At 40.8% G+C, this 13305-nt stretch overlaps 5 protein-coding genes across 6 annotated transcripts in view; 2 read left to right on the top strand and 3 right to left on the bottom strand.

Annotated features, from left to right (window-relative positions):
- The first annotated feature begins 45 nt into the window (after positions 1-45).
- LOC135340481 (replication factor C subunit 5-like) lies at positions 46-2538 on the top strand. 2 transcript variants are annotated; one of them, XR_010396384.1, is made up of 7 exons: positions 46-206; positions 393-683; positions 963-1122; positions 1721-1932; positions 2020-2113; positions 2186-2240; positions 2316-2503. XR_010396384.1 is itself a non-coding variant. In XM_064536822.1 (7 exons), the coding sequence occupies exons 1-7, from the start codon at positions 98-100 to the stop codon at positions 2416-2418; spliced, it is 1008 nt and encodes a 335-aa protein (XP_064392892.1). In that variant the 5' UTR covers positions 46-97; the 3' UTR covers positions 2419-2538. The 2 variants fall into 2 exon arrangements, 1 of the variants encoding a protein (XP_064392892.1); XM_064536822.1 differs by having other exon boundaries at positions 2036-2113; positions 2316-2538.
- Positions 2539-2604: 66 nt separating this feature from the next.
- On the top strand, positions 2605-7760 carry LOC135340485 (ras-related protein Rab-34-like). Its single transcript, XM_064536825.1, has 9 exons — positions 2605-2795; positions 3001-3098; positions 4452-4544; positions 5083-5184; positions 6316-6380; positions 6523-6574; positions 6828-6909; positions 7000-7225; positions 7459-7760. Exons 1-9 carry the CDS (start codon positions 2736-2738, stop codon positions 7515-7517), a joined length of 837 nt encoding a protein of 278 aa, XP_064392895.1. The 5' UTR covers positions 2605-2735; the 3' UTR covers positions 7518-7760.
- On the bottom strand, positions 7758-10169 carry LOC135340486 (2-aminoethanethiol dioxygenase-like). The gene is made up of 6 exons (XM_064536827.1): positions 10004-10169; positions 9623-9822; positions 9184-9387; positions 8753-8866; positions 8357-8411; positions 7758-7933 (listed from the first exon to the last, which is right to left on the bottom strand). The coding sequence occupies exons 1-6, from the start codon at positions 10121-10123 to the stop codon at positions 7892-7894; spliced, it is 735 nt and encodes a 244-aa protein (XP_064392897.1). The 5' UTR covers positions 10124-10169; the 3' UTR covers positions 7758-7891.
- Positions 10170-10240: 71 nt separating this feature from the next.
- On the bottom strand, positions 10241-13088 carry LOC135340479 (probable NADH dehydrogenase). The gene is made up of 6 exons (XM_064536820.1): positions 12487-13088; positions 12148-12318; positions 11769-11928; positions 11271-11401; positions 10874-11135; positions 10241-10450 (listed from the first exon to the last, which is right to left on the bottom strand). The coding sequence occupies exons 1-6, from the start codon at positions 13030-13032 to the stop codon at positions 10323-10325; spliced, it is 1398 nt and encodes a 465-aa protein (XP_064392890.1). The 5' UTR covers positions 13033-13088; the 3' UTR covers positions 10241-10322.
- Positions 13076-13305, bottom strand: part of LOC135340475 (GTP-binding protein 4-like) — a 2591-nt gene continuing 2361 nt past the window's right edge. The window contains exon 3 of the mRNA XM_064536814.1: positions 13076-13305. This exon is cut by the window's right edge and continues 35 nt beyond it. Coding sequence (XP_064392884.1) covers positions 13160-13305 — 146 coding nt within the window. The 3' untranslated portion in view covers positions 13076-13159.

Raw genomic sequence — 13305 nt, 5'->3', positions numbered from 1 at the left:
AAGGTCCAATTGACTAGGTACAAGGTTCAAAGTCCAATTAGTTGTCTTGGAGTTCAAAGGTCTTGAACGATTCGACCCCATCATCAGTGGCGGGAAAATGGCGGCTGAAGAAGTGAGACCAAAGTCACAGAACCTACCTTGGGTAGAGAAGTACAGACCCAAACATTTAGACGACCTGATATCACACAAGGAGATAATCACAACCAGTAAGTTACCTGTGGTTGCTCTCAGAGAATCTGGAGTGACATAATTTCCATGTAATTATCATACACACTCACACACTCCACACACACACACCCACACACACACCCACACACACACACACACACACACCCACCCACACACACAACACTACACTCCCCACTACACTCCACACACACACCCCCACACAGTTCAACGTTTCATGACAGAGGATCGTCTTCCTCATCTCTTGTTCTATGGACCTCCCGGCACTGGCAAGACAAGCACAATCCTGGCATGTGCCAAAATGCTCTACAAGCCAAAGGAATTCAATTCTATGGTGCTTGAACTGAACGCTTCTGACGACCGAGGAATCGGAATTGTGCGAGGTCAGATATTGAGTTTTGCTTCTACTCGGACCATTTTCAGATCTGGTTTCAAGATGATAATATTGGATGAAGCTGATGCTATGACAAATGACGCACAGAATGCACTCAGAAGAGGTTGGTTTATTCGTTGATGGCGTTACTTACAGCTAGCTCTCTTTGTGTCAGTGTGTGTATGTGTGAGATTGTCAACTACCGTGATCGTCTAGAGGTTAGGACATTACATTGTGGCCGTAATAACCCAGGTTCGAATCCTGGTCACGGCATTCTTTTAGTATAATTATTATTATTATATCCATGGCCTATTTATTACTTTTAATCAGGCAATTGTAGCTATCTAGCTATGACACAGTATATTTATTATATGTTCATACTTTTTATCATCCATTGTTGCAGTGATTGAGAAATACACAGAAAATGTTCGTTTCTGCCTCATCTGTAACTACCTATCCAAGATCATCCCTGCGTTGCAGTCGCGTTGCACTCGGTTCCGCTTCGGTCCTCTCAGCAGCGAACAGATGATGTTACGACTGGAGTACGTCATTCAACAAGAAGCGTGAGTGAAACGGGGGGATGGTTGTCTAGCCAACGACCTTCTTGCTTTAATGTGGAATGGGCTAGCTACAGTACATGTAATAGTTGTACCATGGATATCAAGTGTGTATTGGATTTGTACTACCGAGAGCAGTTCTATGTAGTCCCCGAGGGAATGCATACATAGAATACATGAATATACACCCTAGCAGGGTACATGGGATTTGTACCCTGGGATGTGTACCCTGGAGTATCCTGAGAGTTTCAATGGATATTCCTTAGTGTCAGAGCACATCATGGTACATGTACACTAAGATGGTTCATTTCTTTGTAGCATTTTCGTAAAGCTGGTAGATTTACATGTACTAGTGATCAGTACATACTGCCTATACATAATCTACTGTTTGGGGTTACTTTCCTGCATCTCCTAGTGCAGTAATATAAACCATGTGTCGACGTATAATATCAAAAAGGCAAATTTGTGTGTGTGTTGAGATCGAGATTGAGGACTGAGTTTGTAAACACCAGTTTATTCATTGCAGTGGATATCAGCCTAGAGAGATGTTTACTAGCTGACGAATTCATTTTCACGTTTATATTAGTACCTACTACTTGCTCAGACTCAAGGTGTCTGCTGATGGGATGGATAGTCTAGTGCGTCTCTCTCAAGGGGACATGAGGAGGTCTCTCAATATCCTCCAGAGCACCTCCATGTCACATGACGAGGTCAACGAGGCCACCGTGTACTCAGTCACGGGGCAACCCCTACCCAACGACATTGCTAAAATCGTAGAGTGGATGTTGAATGAAAATTTCACCACAGCTTATGAAAGTGAGTACAGCATATGGTACTATTTGTATGATGTAAACTAATGTACGTGTGATCTAAAAAACCAAAATTGTTCATTTTTTTCAAAAGTAACAATTTTTGGCAGATGTGCTGAAGCTGAAGACACTGAAAGGTCTTGCCTTAGTTGACATTCTGCAACTTGTGCACACCTATGTACAGAGAAGTGAGTGCTTGGCGCAGTAATTAACCAAACTCTGTATGATATCGTGCCTTTTTCTTGTTCCTCCATATATAGTTGATTTCCCTCCGATTGTGAAGATGACTTTGCTGGAGAAAATGGCAGACCTTGAGTAAGTGAAAACGAAAAAATTTCATTTCTCATAATTATATTTTTTACTACACTTTAATTTTTGCTTTGTGTGCAGGTACAACCTATCGGTGGGTGCAGCAGAGAAGATACAGCTGGGAGGTCTATTAGGGGCGTTTCAGATCACTAGGGACATTGTTACTGAACAAAACACTAGTTAGCCTAGCCATAGAGCTTGTTCTTCGCGCTACTAGTAACGTTTCATTTCTGTTATCTTGCAAATCACTTAATTGTTACTTTGTCCAATGCTAGTACACTCTGCTCTGTTATATACTATAAAATACAGTGCCTATGGTTGCAAATGGGGAGCGTGTTTACATAATGTGGTCAGCTATAAGAATGTGTCTGTACCTCCCACATATTGAAGCTAGCTGCTCATTGGGGAGTTGAAGTCGCAAAGTGTACTACTATAAAGGCTAAGTAATAAAGTTTAGCTATAATTTATAGGAGAGAACGCACTACGTAAGCGCTGGGAAAGATGTCGAGTACTGCAAAAGATAGTGTAACAGCAGAGAGGATAATAGAAGACTATGCCAAGGTACTAGAACATAGTGCAGTGCTAGGTGGTATTTATATGGGGCCGGGGATAGGTAGGTATGTCTGTAGTGTTCATTGGCTATTGCCAATTGCAAGTTGTTGGCATTTGAAAGTGTTAACAACACTGATAGCTTCACTGTTCTGTATTAGAATATAAATATAGACATAACGATTATTGCATGCCTCCCTTCCCCCGGTTTACCCAGTCTTCGCCACTCAACTACGGTGCTTGGGCCGACCAGACAGACTTTAAACCAGAGGTAAAGAGGCTCTGCAGTGCCCACAAGGAAAACAGCAGAAATCCGTGAGTATCAAGACTATAAACACGGCACGCTGTACTTGTATTTAACACGAGGTTTTGTGGTTAACTTGAGATTCATTATGCCTCGAGGCGTAGTTTTCTTGCAGTTCTGTTGTACGTAGTAAGAGTTAGTCTGTTGCAATGCCATGAGTATTTATCACGTATCATCAACCTAATAATTATCTTGTTTGGTTGATTGCATGGTCCGCTGTTGTACGGTTGTTGTAGTAGTTACCATAGAAATGTTACAATTAATCAGCTGGTAGGACATACAACAAGTGAAGCCATTGTGTAGTTAATGATGACAATACGAGCTCTACCACTGAGCCAGCATAATATTGTGTCGGATAGGACAAGAGAATGTCTGATGTTAGTGTCTTGAAGCAATGTAAATGACGTTGTAACAGATTGGAGTTATGCTCTCGCCAGATTTCTCGTTTACACGCTTTTTGGTGTTTCCCCCGGCCAATTCTAGCAACTACAAATGTTTTTTTAGTCGGTACCATAAGTATGATCAAGATGTCTTGTCCCACATGTGTATATGGTGTGTACTTACCTTACATGCATGGATCAGGATTATATGCACCACACACACACACACACACACACACACACACACACACACCCACACACCCACACACACACACATACACACACACACATACACACACACACACACACACACACACACACACACACACACACACACACACACACACACATGTGTGGTGTGTACTGTTAGTATCATATACACCCCAGCACGCTGTCATGTGTGTACTGGAGTGTGGCAATCACAAGTGACCCGTATCGACACCTTATGCCCTAATGGGACATGCGATACCATAACAACTATTGCCAATAATGCTTTATAGTCAATAGAGTGTCTATTATTCTAGTTTCAGAGTAAAGGATATTATAGCAAGCATTGAGTGAGAGAGAGTTTACATAGGGTCGTTTGTTAATTATTGTTCGGTTAAAGTAGCACTTTAGATAAACATACGAAGGTTAATTAGAGAGCATAACTATTATAATTATTACATAAACAGCTATTATGTTCGATGCTCGCAAAACATTCTAGTAATACGGACAAGTGTTGTTAGCTAGAGTTGTAGAGGACTTTAGCCGTGCATACATGCACACACACAGTATATTGCTATGCAATCCAATAGTTAGATCACAAGGCGTAAATTTTTTTGCTGATTCGCAAAGGTTTTTCACCTGCAAAATATTCCAGTAATGTATATACATGTAACTACTGCGATTCCCCAATTTGAAGAAAGCTTGATTTTGTGAATAGTTTGATTGAGCAGTAGGTATACAGTAACTGATAATAATTTTCATTTTGACATTTTGCAGGCATTTTGAGTTTTCCTCCAGTTTTAGCCGACGCTCTGCCAAAGTGATCATCATTGGTGCTCCTGGAGTGGGGAAAACATCACTCGTACTCAGGTAACTACTGAATACTACCTGAAACTCTCAGTAATCTATTATATACTGTATACTACCTGAAACTCTCAGTAATCTATACTGTATACTACCTGAAACTCTCAGTAATCTATACTGTATACTACCTGAAACTCTCAGTAATCTATACTGTATAGAGTATACATAATAATTATTGTATAAAATAAATGTTTGTATACAAAGCATTCACGCGTGTTTTATTGAAAATTTTATATTGAGATCATTCTATTTTGTAATTCCCAGTCCATTTTCAAGCTATTTGCAGAGTTGTCTTACACAGCTATGTATAACTAAGAGCTAGTACACAGCTATTTCCTCTGAGTATGACTTGTGTATACTGCATGACAGTATAGGTACTAGAATGTTGTGGGCAGTTTGTATTGCCAGTAGCTCAAGTATCACAAACTATGCAATCTCTTATAGTGACTCATAATTGCTGTGTACACAATTAAGAACTGGCTGTGGAGTGTTGGGTCATGATCTCATGAACGACATTCATCTGGTATGTTTTAATCGTGTACAGATACTGTCGGGACATTTTCGAGAGGAACTACAAGACAACCATAGGTGTGGACTTTGAGGTTGAGAAGTACAAGATCCTTGGAGTCCCCTTCCACATGCAGATGTGAGTCTACGTATACGTATGTCTCCTCCTGTATCTATATAGCCATACTGTCTGTCTGCTTCTTGGGGTGTATTTCGGCTCTAGTCTGGAGAATCTCTTCCACCAACTTTACTATTCAGTTGTGTGCCTCACTGTCTCTGCTTGTCATTAGTGCACCAGGGAGAGATGCCTAGAGTATTTGTAGTGTGTCCCTAAGTAGAACCCTTGAAATATGATACTATAATTATTATTGAGTATTAATTTAGCTCTATAGTTCCCGAGAGATGTTCCCTGTCTCATACATACAGTATACATGTAGTGATGTCTGGCTATGCAGAAATTGGAGTAGTATTTCGAAATGAGTCATATCTCCTGGCAATGGTCAGGTAGTTAGTTGGTCTTTGTTCACATTCATGCTTTTGTGGATCCCCACTTGAAGTAGCCAACTTGTGTGTCTCCATCTAGCCTCCTTGTGTAATTTGAATCCACTGTTCTACTTCTGGAAAATCCCCCCCTCCCTCATCACTACGGTTAGGAGTTAATTAGAATGCAGTGTAGCCAGTGGTTCTGACGCAGTTAGCAGCCATTAACACACCCTCCCCCATAGTGTCTGTGTCAACTATCATACTACAAGGAATTACAGCATAAGTGTGCTACACACACAGTACCAGTATACCGTGAGTATATCCTAGCACACTTGGTTGATCGAGTTGGCTTGAAGTATAGACGCAATGGCTTTTAATTGAAGTGGGTATACTCTAGTAAGTACTAGTATTGTGTAGACATGCTAGAGTTGTGTTCAGCCATTCCTCTCTTTAGTTCGTTTAGCATCTGTTTAGTTGTGGTTAGCTGCTTAATTTAATAAGTAGCCTTCTGCGTATACACTATATAGTGTGTGTGTGTGTGTGTGTGTGTGTGCACTCACTGTGTGGGGGGTATAGTGTACGTTGCTGTGTGCACTGTGTGGGGGGTATAGTGTACGTTGCTGTGTGTGTGGTTAGCATATGCATATGTAAAATAATTATACTGTTGAAGTCATAAGTGATGTCACCAGCTGGATGGATACTATTTCAGTATTGTACTGCCTCACACGTAATCCCCCCTCTCACACCACGCACACACACACACACACACACACACACACACACACAGCTGGGACACGGCTGGAGCTGATAGATTTAAAGGAGTGACAACCGCTTATTTCAGAGGGGCCCAAGGTGTGAGCTTTAATATTATCCTGTATATTCATTGTCTCTCAATCTGATCTCTGTGATTTCTGTTACACTGCATGTAGCTACTTTCTATATTCTGTGTTCACCTTAATAAAAGGTCATCATAGCCTCGGTCCCTCCTTTGCAGTGGTTGTGGTAGCGTTTGACCTGACGAGTATCGATTCTTTGTACAGAACAGAGTGAGTGGTTCAGTAACACGTATTATACCTGTGGAGATAACTATAAGTGCATGTGTGTTTGACCTATACCTGCATGTATAATATATAACTGGCAATTGTGAACCTGTATACTTTATGTAGATAGACAGTACAATTATTAAAGCAGGTGCAGCTAATTTCTTTTTGTGTATAAACCTACTGTTTTTTCAAATCTCTGGTAGTATATGAAGTAAGTGTGTATTTAATATTTACTGTGTGTGTTTCCGACACTCAGAGAGTGGCTACAAGAAGCACAAGAGCATTGCAATGTTAACAACTTCGAAGTGTTTCTCATTGCAACCAAGAGAGATCTCGTGGTGAGCTAAGTCAACAACCAGGCCTCGTCTATACATATAGTCGTACTCTGTTAGTTACCATAGTAACACGATACCCCCTCCCACGCACAGTCTGACTGGGCATGCTCGGAAATGGAGAAGAAAGCGGAGGAATTTGCCGACAAGTACGGGGCGGAGTATTGGAGCACCAGCTCTCGGACAGGGGAGAATATTGAAGAGGTGTTCACTCGTATATCCGTGGTAGCATTTGAGAGTGTTCTCATGAGAGAGATCAAGATAACAGCATCGACAGCTGAGAATGGACAGCGTCAGTTGGAGTCATCATCGTCCCTCATCAGTGAGTGGGCGAGAGGGGCGTTTAATAGGCTGCACGAAACAAGCTTTGAGTTCCACTTCTAGTAATTTTTAGTTTTAAATTTTAATGCTAGCCCCTCCCTAGCTGTACCATAGCCCTAGTATTATTATACGTACTTTATAGACGCTACTGTGTAGACTTTGGATTTGTAGCTAATCTTACCAAACCAAGTCATGTATGTATATACCCCCCCACACACACACACACACCCACAGAGCTAAAGAAACCGACTGAATTGTCAAGTAAGAAAAAAAAGAACTGTTGCTCAAGATAAACCAATCTTATTGCAGACAAGCTTTCAAATAATCACCATGCTGTGTATGTATATATATAATTATATATACTATAACATTTTTACACCAATTTTTTTTACAATTAATTTTTTGCATATAATTTATTACAATTTTTTATAGCATGCAACTCTCCATTATTATTATTATGCTTTAATTCCACCACGAGTACGTTGAATGCAGTCGTGACAATTTTTTTATTGAATTCATATAATTATGGTAGACAAGGTCAGTGACATAATAATTATTGTACAACGTTACGTACGTACATTAATGATGGTTAGTTAACTGAACTCTGAACTCAGGGGCCGGGGATTTACAAACAAATAACAAAAATGGACGGAGGGAGCCCCGCCCACTAACTGTTGATTGAAGGATTAACTTTAGGTCCAGAATAAGTCTGCAAAAGAGAGAGAGAGAGAGAGAGAAATCATTAACAGTTATTTAATTATTATATTACTGCTTTTTGTGTAGTATATTATAGGTTAACTATTTGAGGTCATTGTACTACTGAGTAATGTATAGTTCATCTTGATTATGGAGGTCATTGTACTATTAACAGACTTATAACTAGTACGTAGAAAATTTCGAGGTGTTTTTAATTTCGCGTTTTTCGTGGGTGGCTGCAGAACACGAAAATTAAAACCCGCGAAAGGCTTTGTTTACGCATGCGAGATAGTGACACACCCTAACTCCACGAAATTTACTACCCGCGAAATTTTCCAAATAAGACAGAATATTGAATTGCACGAAAATTTACACCCTTGAAATTTTCTACCCGTACGGTACTAGTGACTACGCTCTGTAACTGACATTGACTTACCAAAGGGATACATGTAAACCACGCTGGATTAGGACCAGGTTTCAGAAGAATAGACCTGCAGGAAAATAGAAGTACAACCATTCACAAAAGAAACACCATAATAAAGTTGCGGGTATATTTCGATGGTATAAACCTCCGTGGAAAGATTTAAAAGCAGATTTTAATTTTCACAGAATAAGACGGCCTTTTTGCAGTATATATATATATATGCATGCATGCGCTAATAAATTCGTGGGTATAATATTATGATACCCTCGAAATATACCCACTATACAGTAGTCAGTCACACAACATTAAGCACTGGTCTGCCTGTCTCCCACTGTACATTGGAAGGATCCATTAATATTCTACAAAAAATTCCAAGAAAGGATATAAAATCGACAGGTTGCCACTTACTCCTCTTCTGAGTGATCTCTTGGTGAGGGTTCCTCTCTGAAGTAGTATGCACAGTCTCTGCCTAGCTTGGGATTATATGGAGGTCCCAGTATGTCTAGGAACACCACTGACTGACTGTGTGTGTGTGTGAGGGGGGGGCTCCATTGATTGAGGGTGTGTGTGTGTGAGGGGGGGGGGCTCCATTGATTGAGGGTGTGTGTGTGTGAGGGGGGGGCTCCATTGATTGAGGGTGTGTAAAAATAAAATGTTAAAAGGTTGTCTGGAGTGTTAGTTGGGGGATAGTTAGGAAGAAAGGGAGAGAGTTAGGAGAAAGAAATTAAAAGATAAGATAGAGGGAAACACTGTACAAATGTGCATATCCAATATAAGGCTATGATTAACTGACAATAATTATCTGTTTTTACTGCAAGTGCCATAGCTTTCCAACTTACTCGCTGGCAACAATCTCGTGAAGGTTGCGTGAGTGTGGTTCCAAACAACACGGCTCGCTCTGAGGAGTGTAGGTGACCTTTGACACGAGGCTAGCGGAAAAGCTGCCTCCATCACCTTGTCCTTTGCTGCCTCCATCACTACGTCCTCTGACGGCGGCCGCGCGAGTGTACGAGGTCACCGTCATACTGCCCAGTAGTATCTTCCTGCACGTGTGTGTGGAGAGGAAGCAAATTTTGACATAATCCAAAACTAATTTTCCCCTGAGGCCTAGAATCAAGGCTAGGTTGTAAACATACCATGTTATAGACTTAACATTGAACTCCTCAAAAATGTTTAAATCACTGAAATTGAACCACCCAAGCTCAAGTTATGGCCCCCCGTTTCAAAACACCAAATTTCAAAGAGAACTTGGACACTATAGACAGAACACGGGCTCACATGATTCCATGCATGCCAGGATGATTGTGTAATGGTATGGACTTCTGGGGTTTTATCAAAAACAGGCCGATAATGAAGTCCTGACATTCGTAGACCTCCATGCAAGCAGCTGGCGAGTCGGTGACGTATGGCTTATAATCCCATCGCTTCTTAGTCACATCCGGAGTGATATCAAAATCTGTCGCCGTTAAACTGTGCACCTGTGTGTGTGTGTGTGTGTGTGTGTGTGTGTGTGTGTGTGTGTGTGTGTGGGTGTGGGTGTGTGGTGCTAAAAGATTCGACAGAGGGCACATTCCTAAGTACATGATCTTTATGTGATGTATATTTATATTTAGTATAGATATAATTGAAGGATCCAACAGTTTGTATTGTATCTCTCACTAGTGTCTTTAGATTGCCCAGCTCTTCTGAGAATCCATTCTCCAAAGAAGGGCCCTTCTTCTTAGAGAACGTTAGTCTGGCCTGCTGGTAGAGAACCTGAATCTTGCCTCGACTCGCCATTGATAGTACTGCACTAGTGTCTTGTTTAGATGGGCGTGGCCGTCATTACAGATTGATAAAGGACACGCCCACCCATTCTTTGTTGTGGTTACATTATTTTGTGCTAATGACAGAAAATCACTTTTTGGTTTATAATTATTATTTTTAACTACATTTTGCACATAAAAAATAATAACCATACATTTTTACACACACTAGCTCAAAATCTAGATGTGTCACGACCAAAAAAGAAGGTCTTACACCAGTCTATAGGGACTTGCATTCTGAGTCGCCAGCTGCCCAGTTGAGTGGCGTAGGCTGATCTCCATAGCACCCACGAGTGGAATCCTGCACCAAAACAAACAACGTTTATTAAAATATTTAATGGAAGAAATTGCCTTTAAATTTTTAAAAAATGCACTTACAAATGTAGAGGCGAAAATGAATTGCTAAAAACCGAATCATTTTTGTTAGCAAACATACTTACAATTAACAAAGAAACCACAATGCTTTTAAAAACACAACTTTTATTTCGAATAATTGACCATGGATACTGTAGAGGATTTTATCTTAGATTATACCGTAATACTAGCTAGCGCAAACAAACCAAAATCAGCAGACTTTGCGATCAAACCCTTTGCATTTTGTGATGTCATACACTACTGACATAAGTTTACAATCAAAAATCGCAAAATCACGTACATATTTGATGTTCGCAAAACATTCTAGAATATGGTAAAGTATTACTTTAAAGCCACTGTATGAAATTACCTTGTGACTTGATATTGGACTTATCCACGAGAGCCTTGTACCCACCCACGTACGCGAGCATGCCCCAGGGCTTGAAGAGGAAGGCCTCCGGTTGTTCTCCCTTGACAGTCTCCCCGAGAGCTCTGGCCAGATAAATACCTTGTCTCTCGGCGGCCTGTGCAGTGCAGGGGAGCTCCTGGCCCTCCACACTGGCACAGTCCCCCAGGGCATACACGAGCCCAGTCCCATCACCATAGGCACGCAGGTGGTCGTCCACTCTGATCTATAAGTATAGAGAGAAATAGAGACACCAAAAAACTCTCTGAGACAGGAAAATCTAAGAACTAACAGGAATACAACAACACATGATTGTCTCTTATGGAGTCAAGATTATGCATAATTATTTGCCAATTGCCACCTGTCCTCTCTTGTTCTTGTCCAGCTGCAAGTCTTTAGTGAACCTCCGTGGAGCTACTCCCGTCGACCACACCACCAGTCCACAAGGAATAGTCTGGCCATTGCTCAGCCTCACTTCAGTGGCTGTCACCTCTGCATACATGATGTTGATAAAAGAACAAAAACAGCCATAACTTTAGTATCGTTGATCCAATGTCAATGATTATATGATTTTCTGAAAGCTTAGAAAAAGGCCTTTCAAATGGTAGCATCATTTTTCATATTTAGGAGATGAAAAAAGATGCTAATTTCGACCAAATACCATGGATTATAGCCCATGGTCCAAGGCCGAAAAATGACAAATTATGGCCCCGATGAAATTTTGGATTTAAACACATCATTTGAAAGGTCTCTTTCTAAGCTTTCAGAAAATCATAAAAGTTTTGACATTGGATCATCGTTACTAGCTAAATTATGGCTGTTTAAAAGATGTTGAAGTATTGATATTGGTTGCACTCACCAACCACTGAGGCCTGGACAATGTTCATGGATTTTCTTTTCTTCATCAACTTCTCGGTGTAGTTGCGTAGTTTCTTGTCGAAAGAAGACAGGATCTGATTAGCTTCTATGAGTGTGACCTGTACGTCCAGTTTCTCCTCTGGGAATAAACGCCCTAAATCCTAATGTTGTGTAATTATGTCATAATTATTATAATTATAGATTTAGCTATACAGATGAAAGACGTTGACTATAGTTAAATTCACTATAATTTTTTATACAATCCTTACTCAAGTTATGGGCGGGCAGTCAGAGGTTATGATACTTTTAAAACTTTAAAACGGCTAATTTCGGAGAAAACACACTTTTAGCTGGTAGATGATTATCATCTATTATCACACCTGTTGGAAGAAGTCGTAGAACTCTGCACCAAACTCCACCCCAGTGGGCCCACCCCCCACTATCACCACATGGAGCAGCCTCCTCCGGTCAGGGTCACTCTCTAACAGTTGAGTGGCTAGCTCAAAGTTGGTCAATATCCGATTCCGAATTCGACGCGCATCAACAATTTCCTGCATTGTAGAATAGAATAGAATATTTGTTACAACTTTTGTGCCGTACTAAATAATTACATTGTAACGACCTGATAAGTTAAATGGCTAAACACATTACACAGTAGTTACAATTGTAAGAAGCGTGTTTGTTAATTGACATGCTAGAAACGCTTAAAACTATTTAACCTTGAGAAAGAATGCGTGTTCCTTTACACCAGGGACCCCAAAATCACTGGATACGGCACCGACACCAATCACGAGGTGATCATACTCGACACTATACTTCCTAGTAGAGTCCAGAGCACTCTCACAGTACACCAGGCGATTCTCTGTATCTAGCCTCTGAGCATAGGACAAATGGAAATGGTGTTCGTCTCTAAAGCCGGAGTTTCTTACAGGCTCAATAATGCTTCGAAACTCGAGTGTACCGACGGTCGTGCTAGCCAGGAGAGGGGTGAAGAGGAAATGATTGCGAGGACTTATAACAATCACATCAAATAATTTCTTATTGACATTCTTGAAGACGCTGTAGCTTCCCCAACCTGTTCCAAGAATGACGAGACGCCGACGTTGTCCGTGATGACTGGATGATGATGATAGTTGTTTGTGTTTGTATCTGCTCACTCTTGTCTTGGTACTGAGTAGGCAGACTGGTTGTTGTAGCTTAGAGCATGAGAGGAGAGGTAGTCCTTCTAGCAGGGTTAGTAGTCTTGTTCCAGTAGAGACAGCCATGCTTGTGTGGTTCTTTAATATATTTACTCAATTGTTTACATGATCTTTACCAATTGTAGAATAATTAATTATGATAATCACACTAAAAAATTATAATAACGTCCATACATGTGGGTATAATTATAGTCTATCTTCTAGAAGTCTTTCCTTGCTTTCGTTTGCCTGCATACAGATGCTTGGGCTTCAGTGTGGGAATGTGACGATCAGACTCTCCTGCCTTGCCCATACGAGCGAAATTCCTTTGAACCAAACGGATTTTCTTCGTGGCTTCAG

This window comes from Halichondria panicea, chromosome 8, assembly GCF_963675165.1.
Source record: "Halichondria panicea chromosome 8, odHalPani1.1, whole genome shotgun sequence".
In the NCBI taxonomy this organism is placed as follows: Eukaryota; Metazoa; Porifera; class Demospongiae; order Suberitida; family Halichondriidae; genus Halichondria; species Halichondria panicea.
This window is presented reverse-complemented; position numbering and strand designations above follow the sequence as displayed.

Bases quoted from the DNA above. Each gene is read 5' to 3' on its own strand.
- LOC135340481 (XM_064536822.1), top strand. From the start codon at position 98: ATGGCGGCTGAAGAAGTGAGACCAAAGTCACAGAACCTACCTTGGGTA. The intron at 2,114-2,185 runs GTGAGTGCTTGG...CTCCATATATAG, and splicing joins GCACACCTATGTACAGAGAA to TTGATTTCCCTCCGATTGTG. The intron at 2,241-2,315 runs GTAAGTGAAAAC...CTTTGTGTGCAG, and splicing joins GAGAAAATGGCAGACCTTGA to GTACAACCTATCGGTGGGTG.
- LOC135340485 (XM_064536825.1), top strand. From the start codon at position 2,736: ATGTCGAGTACTGCAAAAGATAGTGTAACAGCAGAGAGGATAATAGAA. The intron at 4,545-5,082 runs GTAACTACTGAA...AATCGTGTACAG, and splicing joins AAAACATCACTCGTACTCAG to ATACTGTCGGGACATTTTCG. The intron at 7,226-7,458 runs GTGAGTGGGCGA...ACACACCCACAG, and splicing joins GTCATCATCGTCCCTCATCA to AGCTAAAGAAACCGACTGAA.
- LOC135340486 (XM_064536827.1), bottom strand. From the start codon at position 10,123: ATGGCGAGTCGAGGCAAGATTCAGGTTCTCTACCAGCAGGCCAGACTA. The intron at 9,823-10,003 runs GTGAGAGATACA...ACACACACACAG, and splicing joins TGGGCAATCTAAAGACACTA to GTGCACAGTTTAACGGCGAC. The intron at 9,388-9,622 runs GTGAGCCCGTGT...ACACACGTGCAG, and splicing joins CCTGGCATGCATGGAATCAT to GAAGATACTACTGGGCAGTA.
- LOC135340479 (XM_064536820.1), bottom strand. From the start codon at position 13,032: ATGGCTGTCTCTACTGGAACAAGACTACTAACCCTGCTAGAAGGACTA. The intron at 11,929-12,147 runs GTGTGATAATAG...ACACAACATTAG, and splicing joins TCTACGACTTCTTCCAACAG to GATTTAGGGCGTTTATTCCC. The intron at 11,136-11,270 runs GTGGCAATTGGC...CTATACTTATAG, and splicing joins ACAAGAACAAGAGAGGACAG to ATCAGAGTGGACGACCACCT.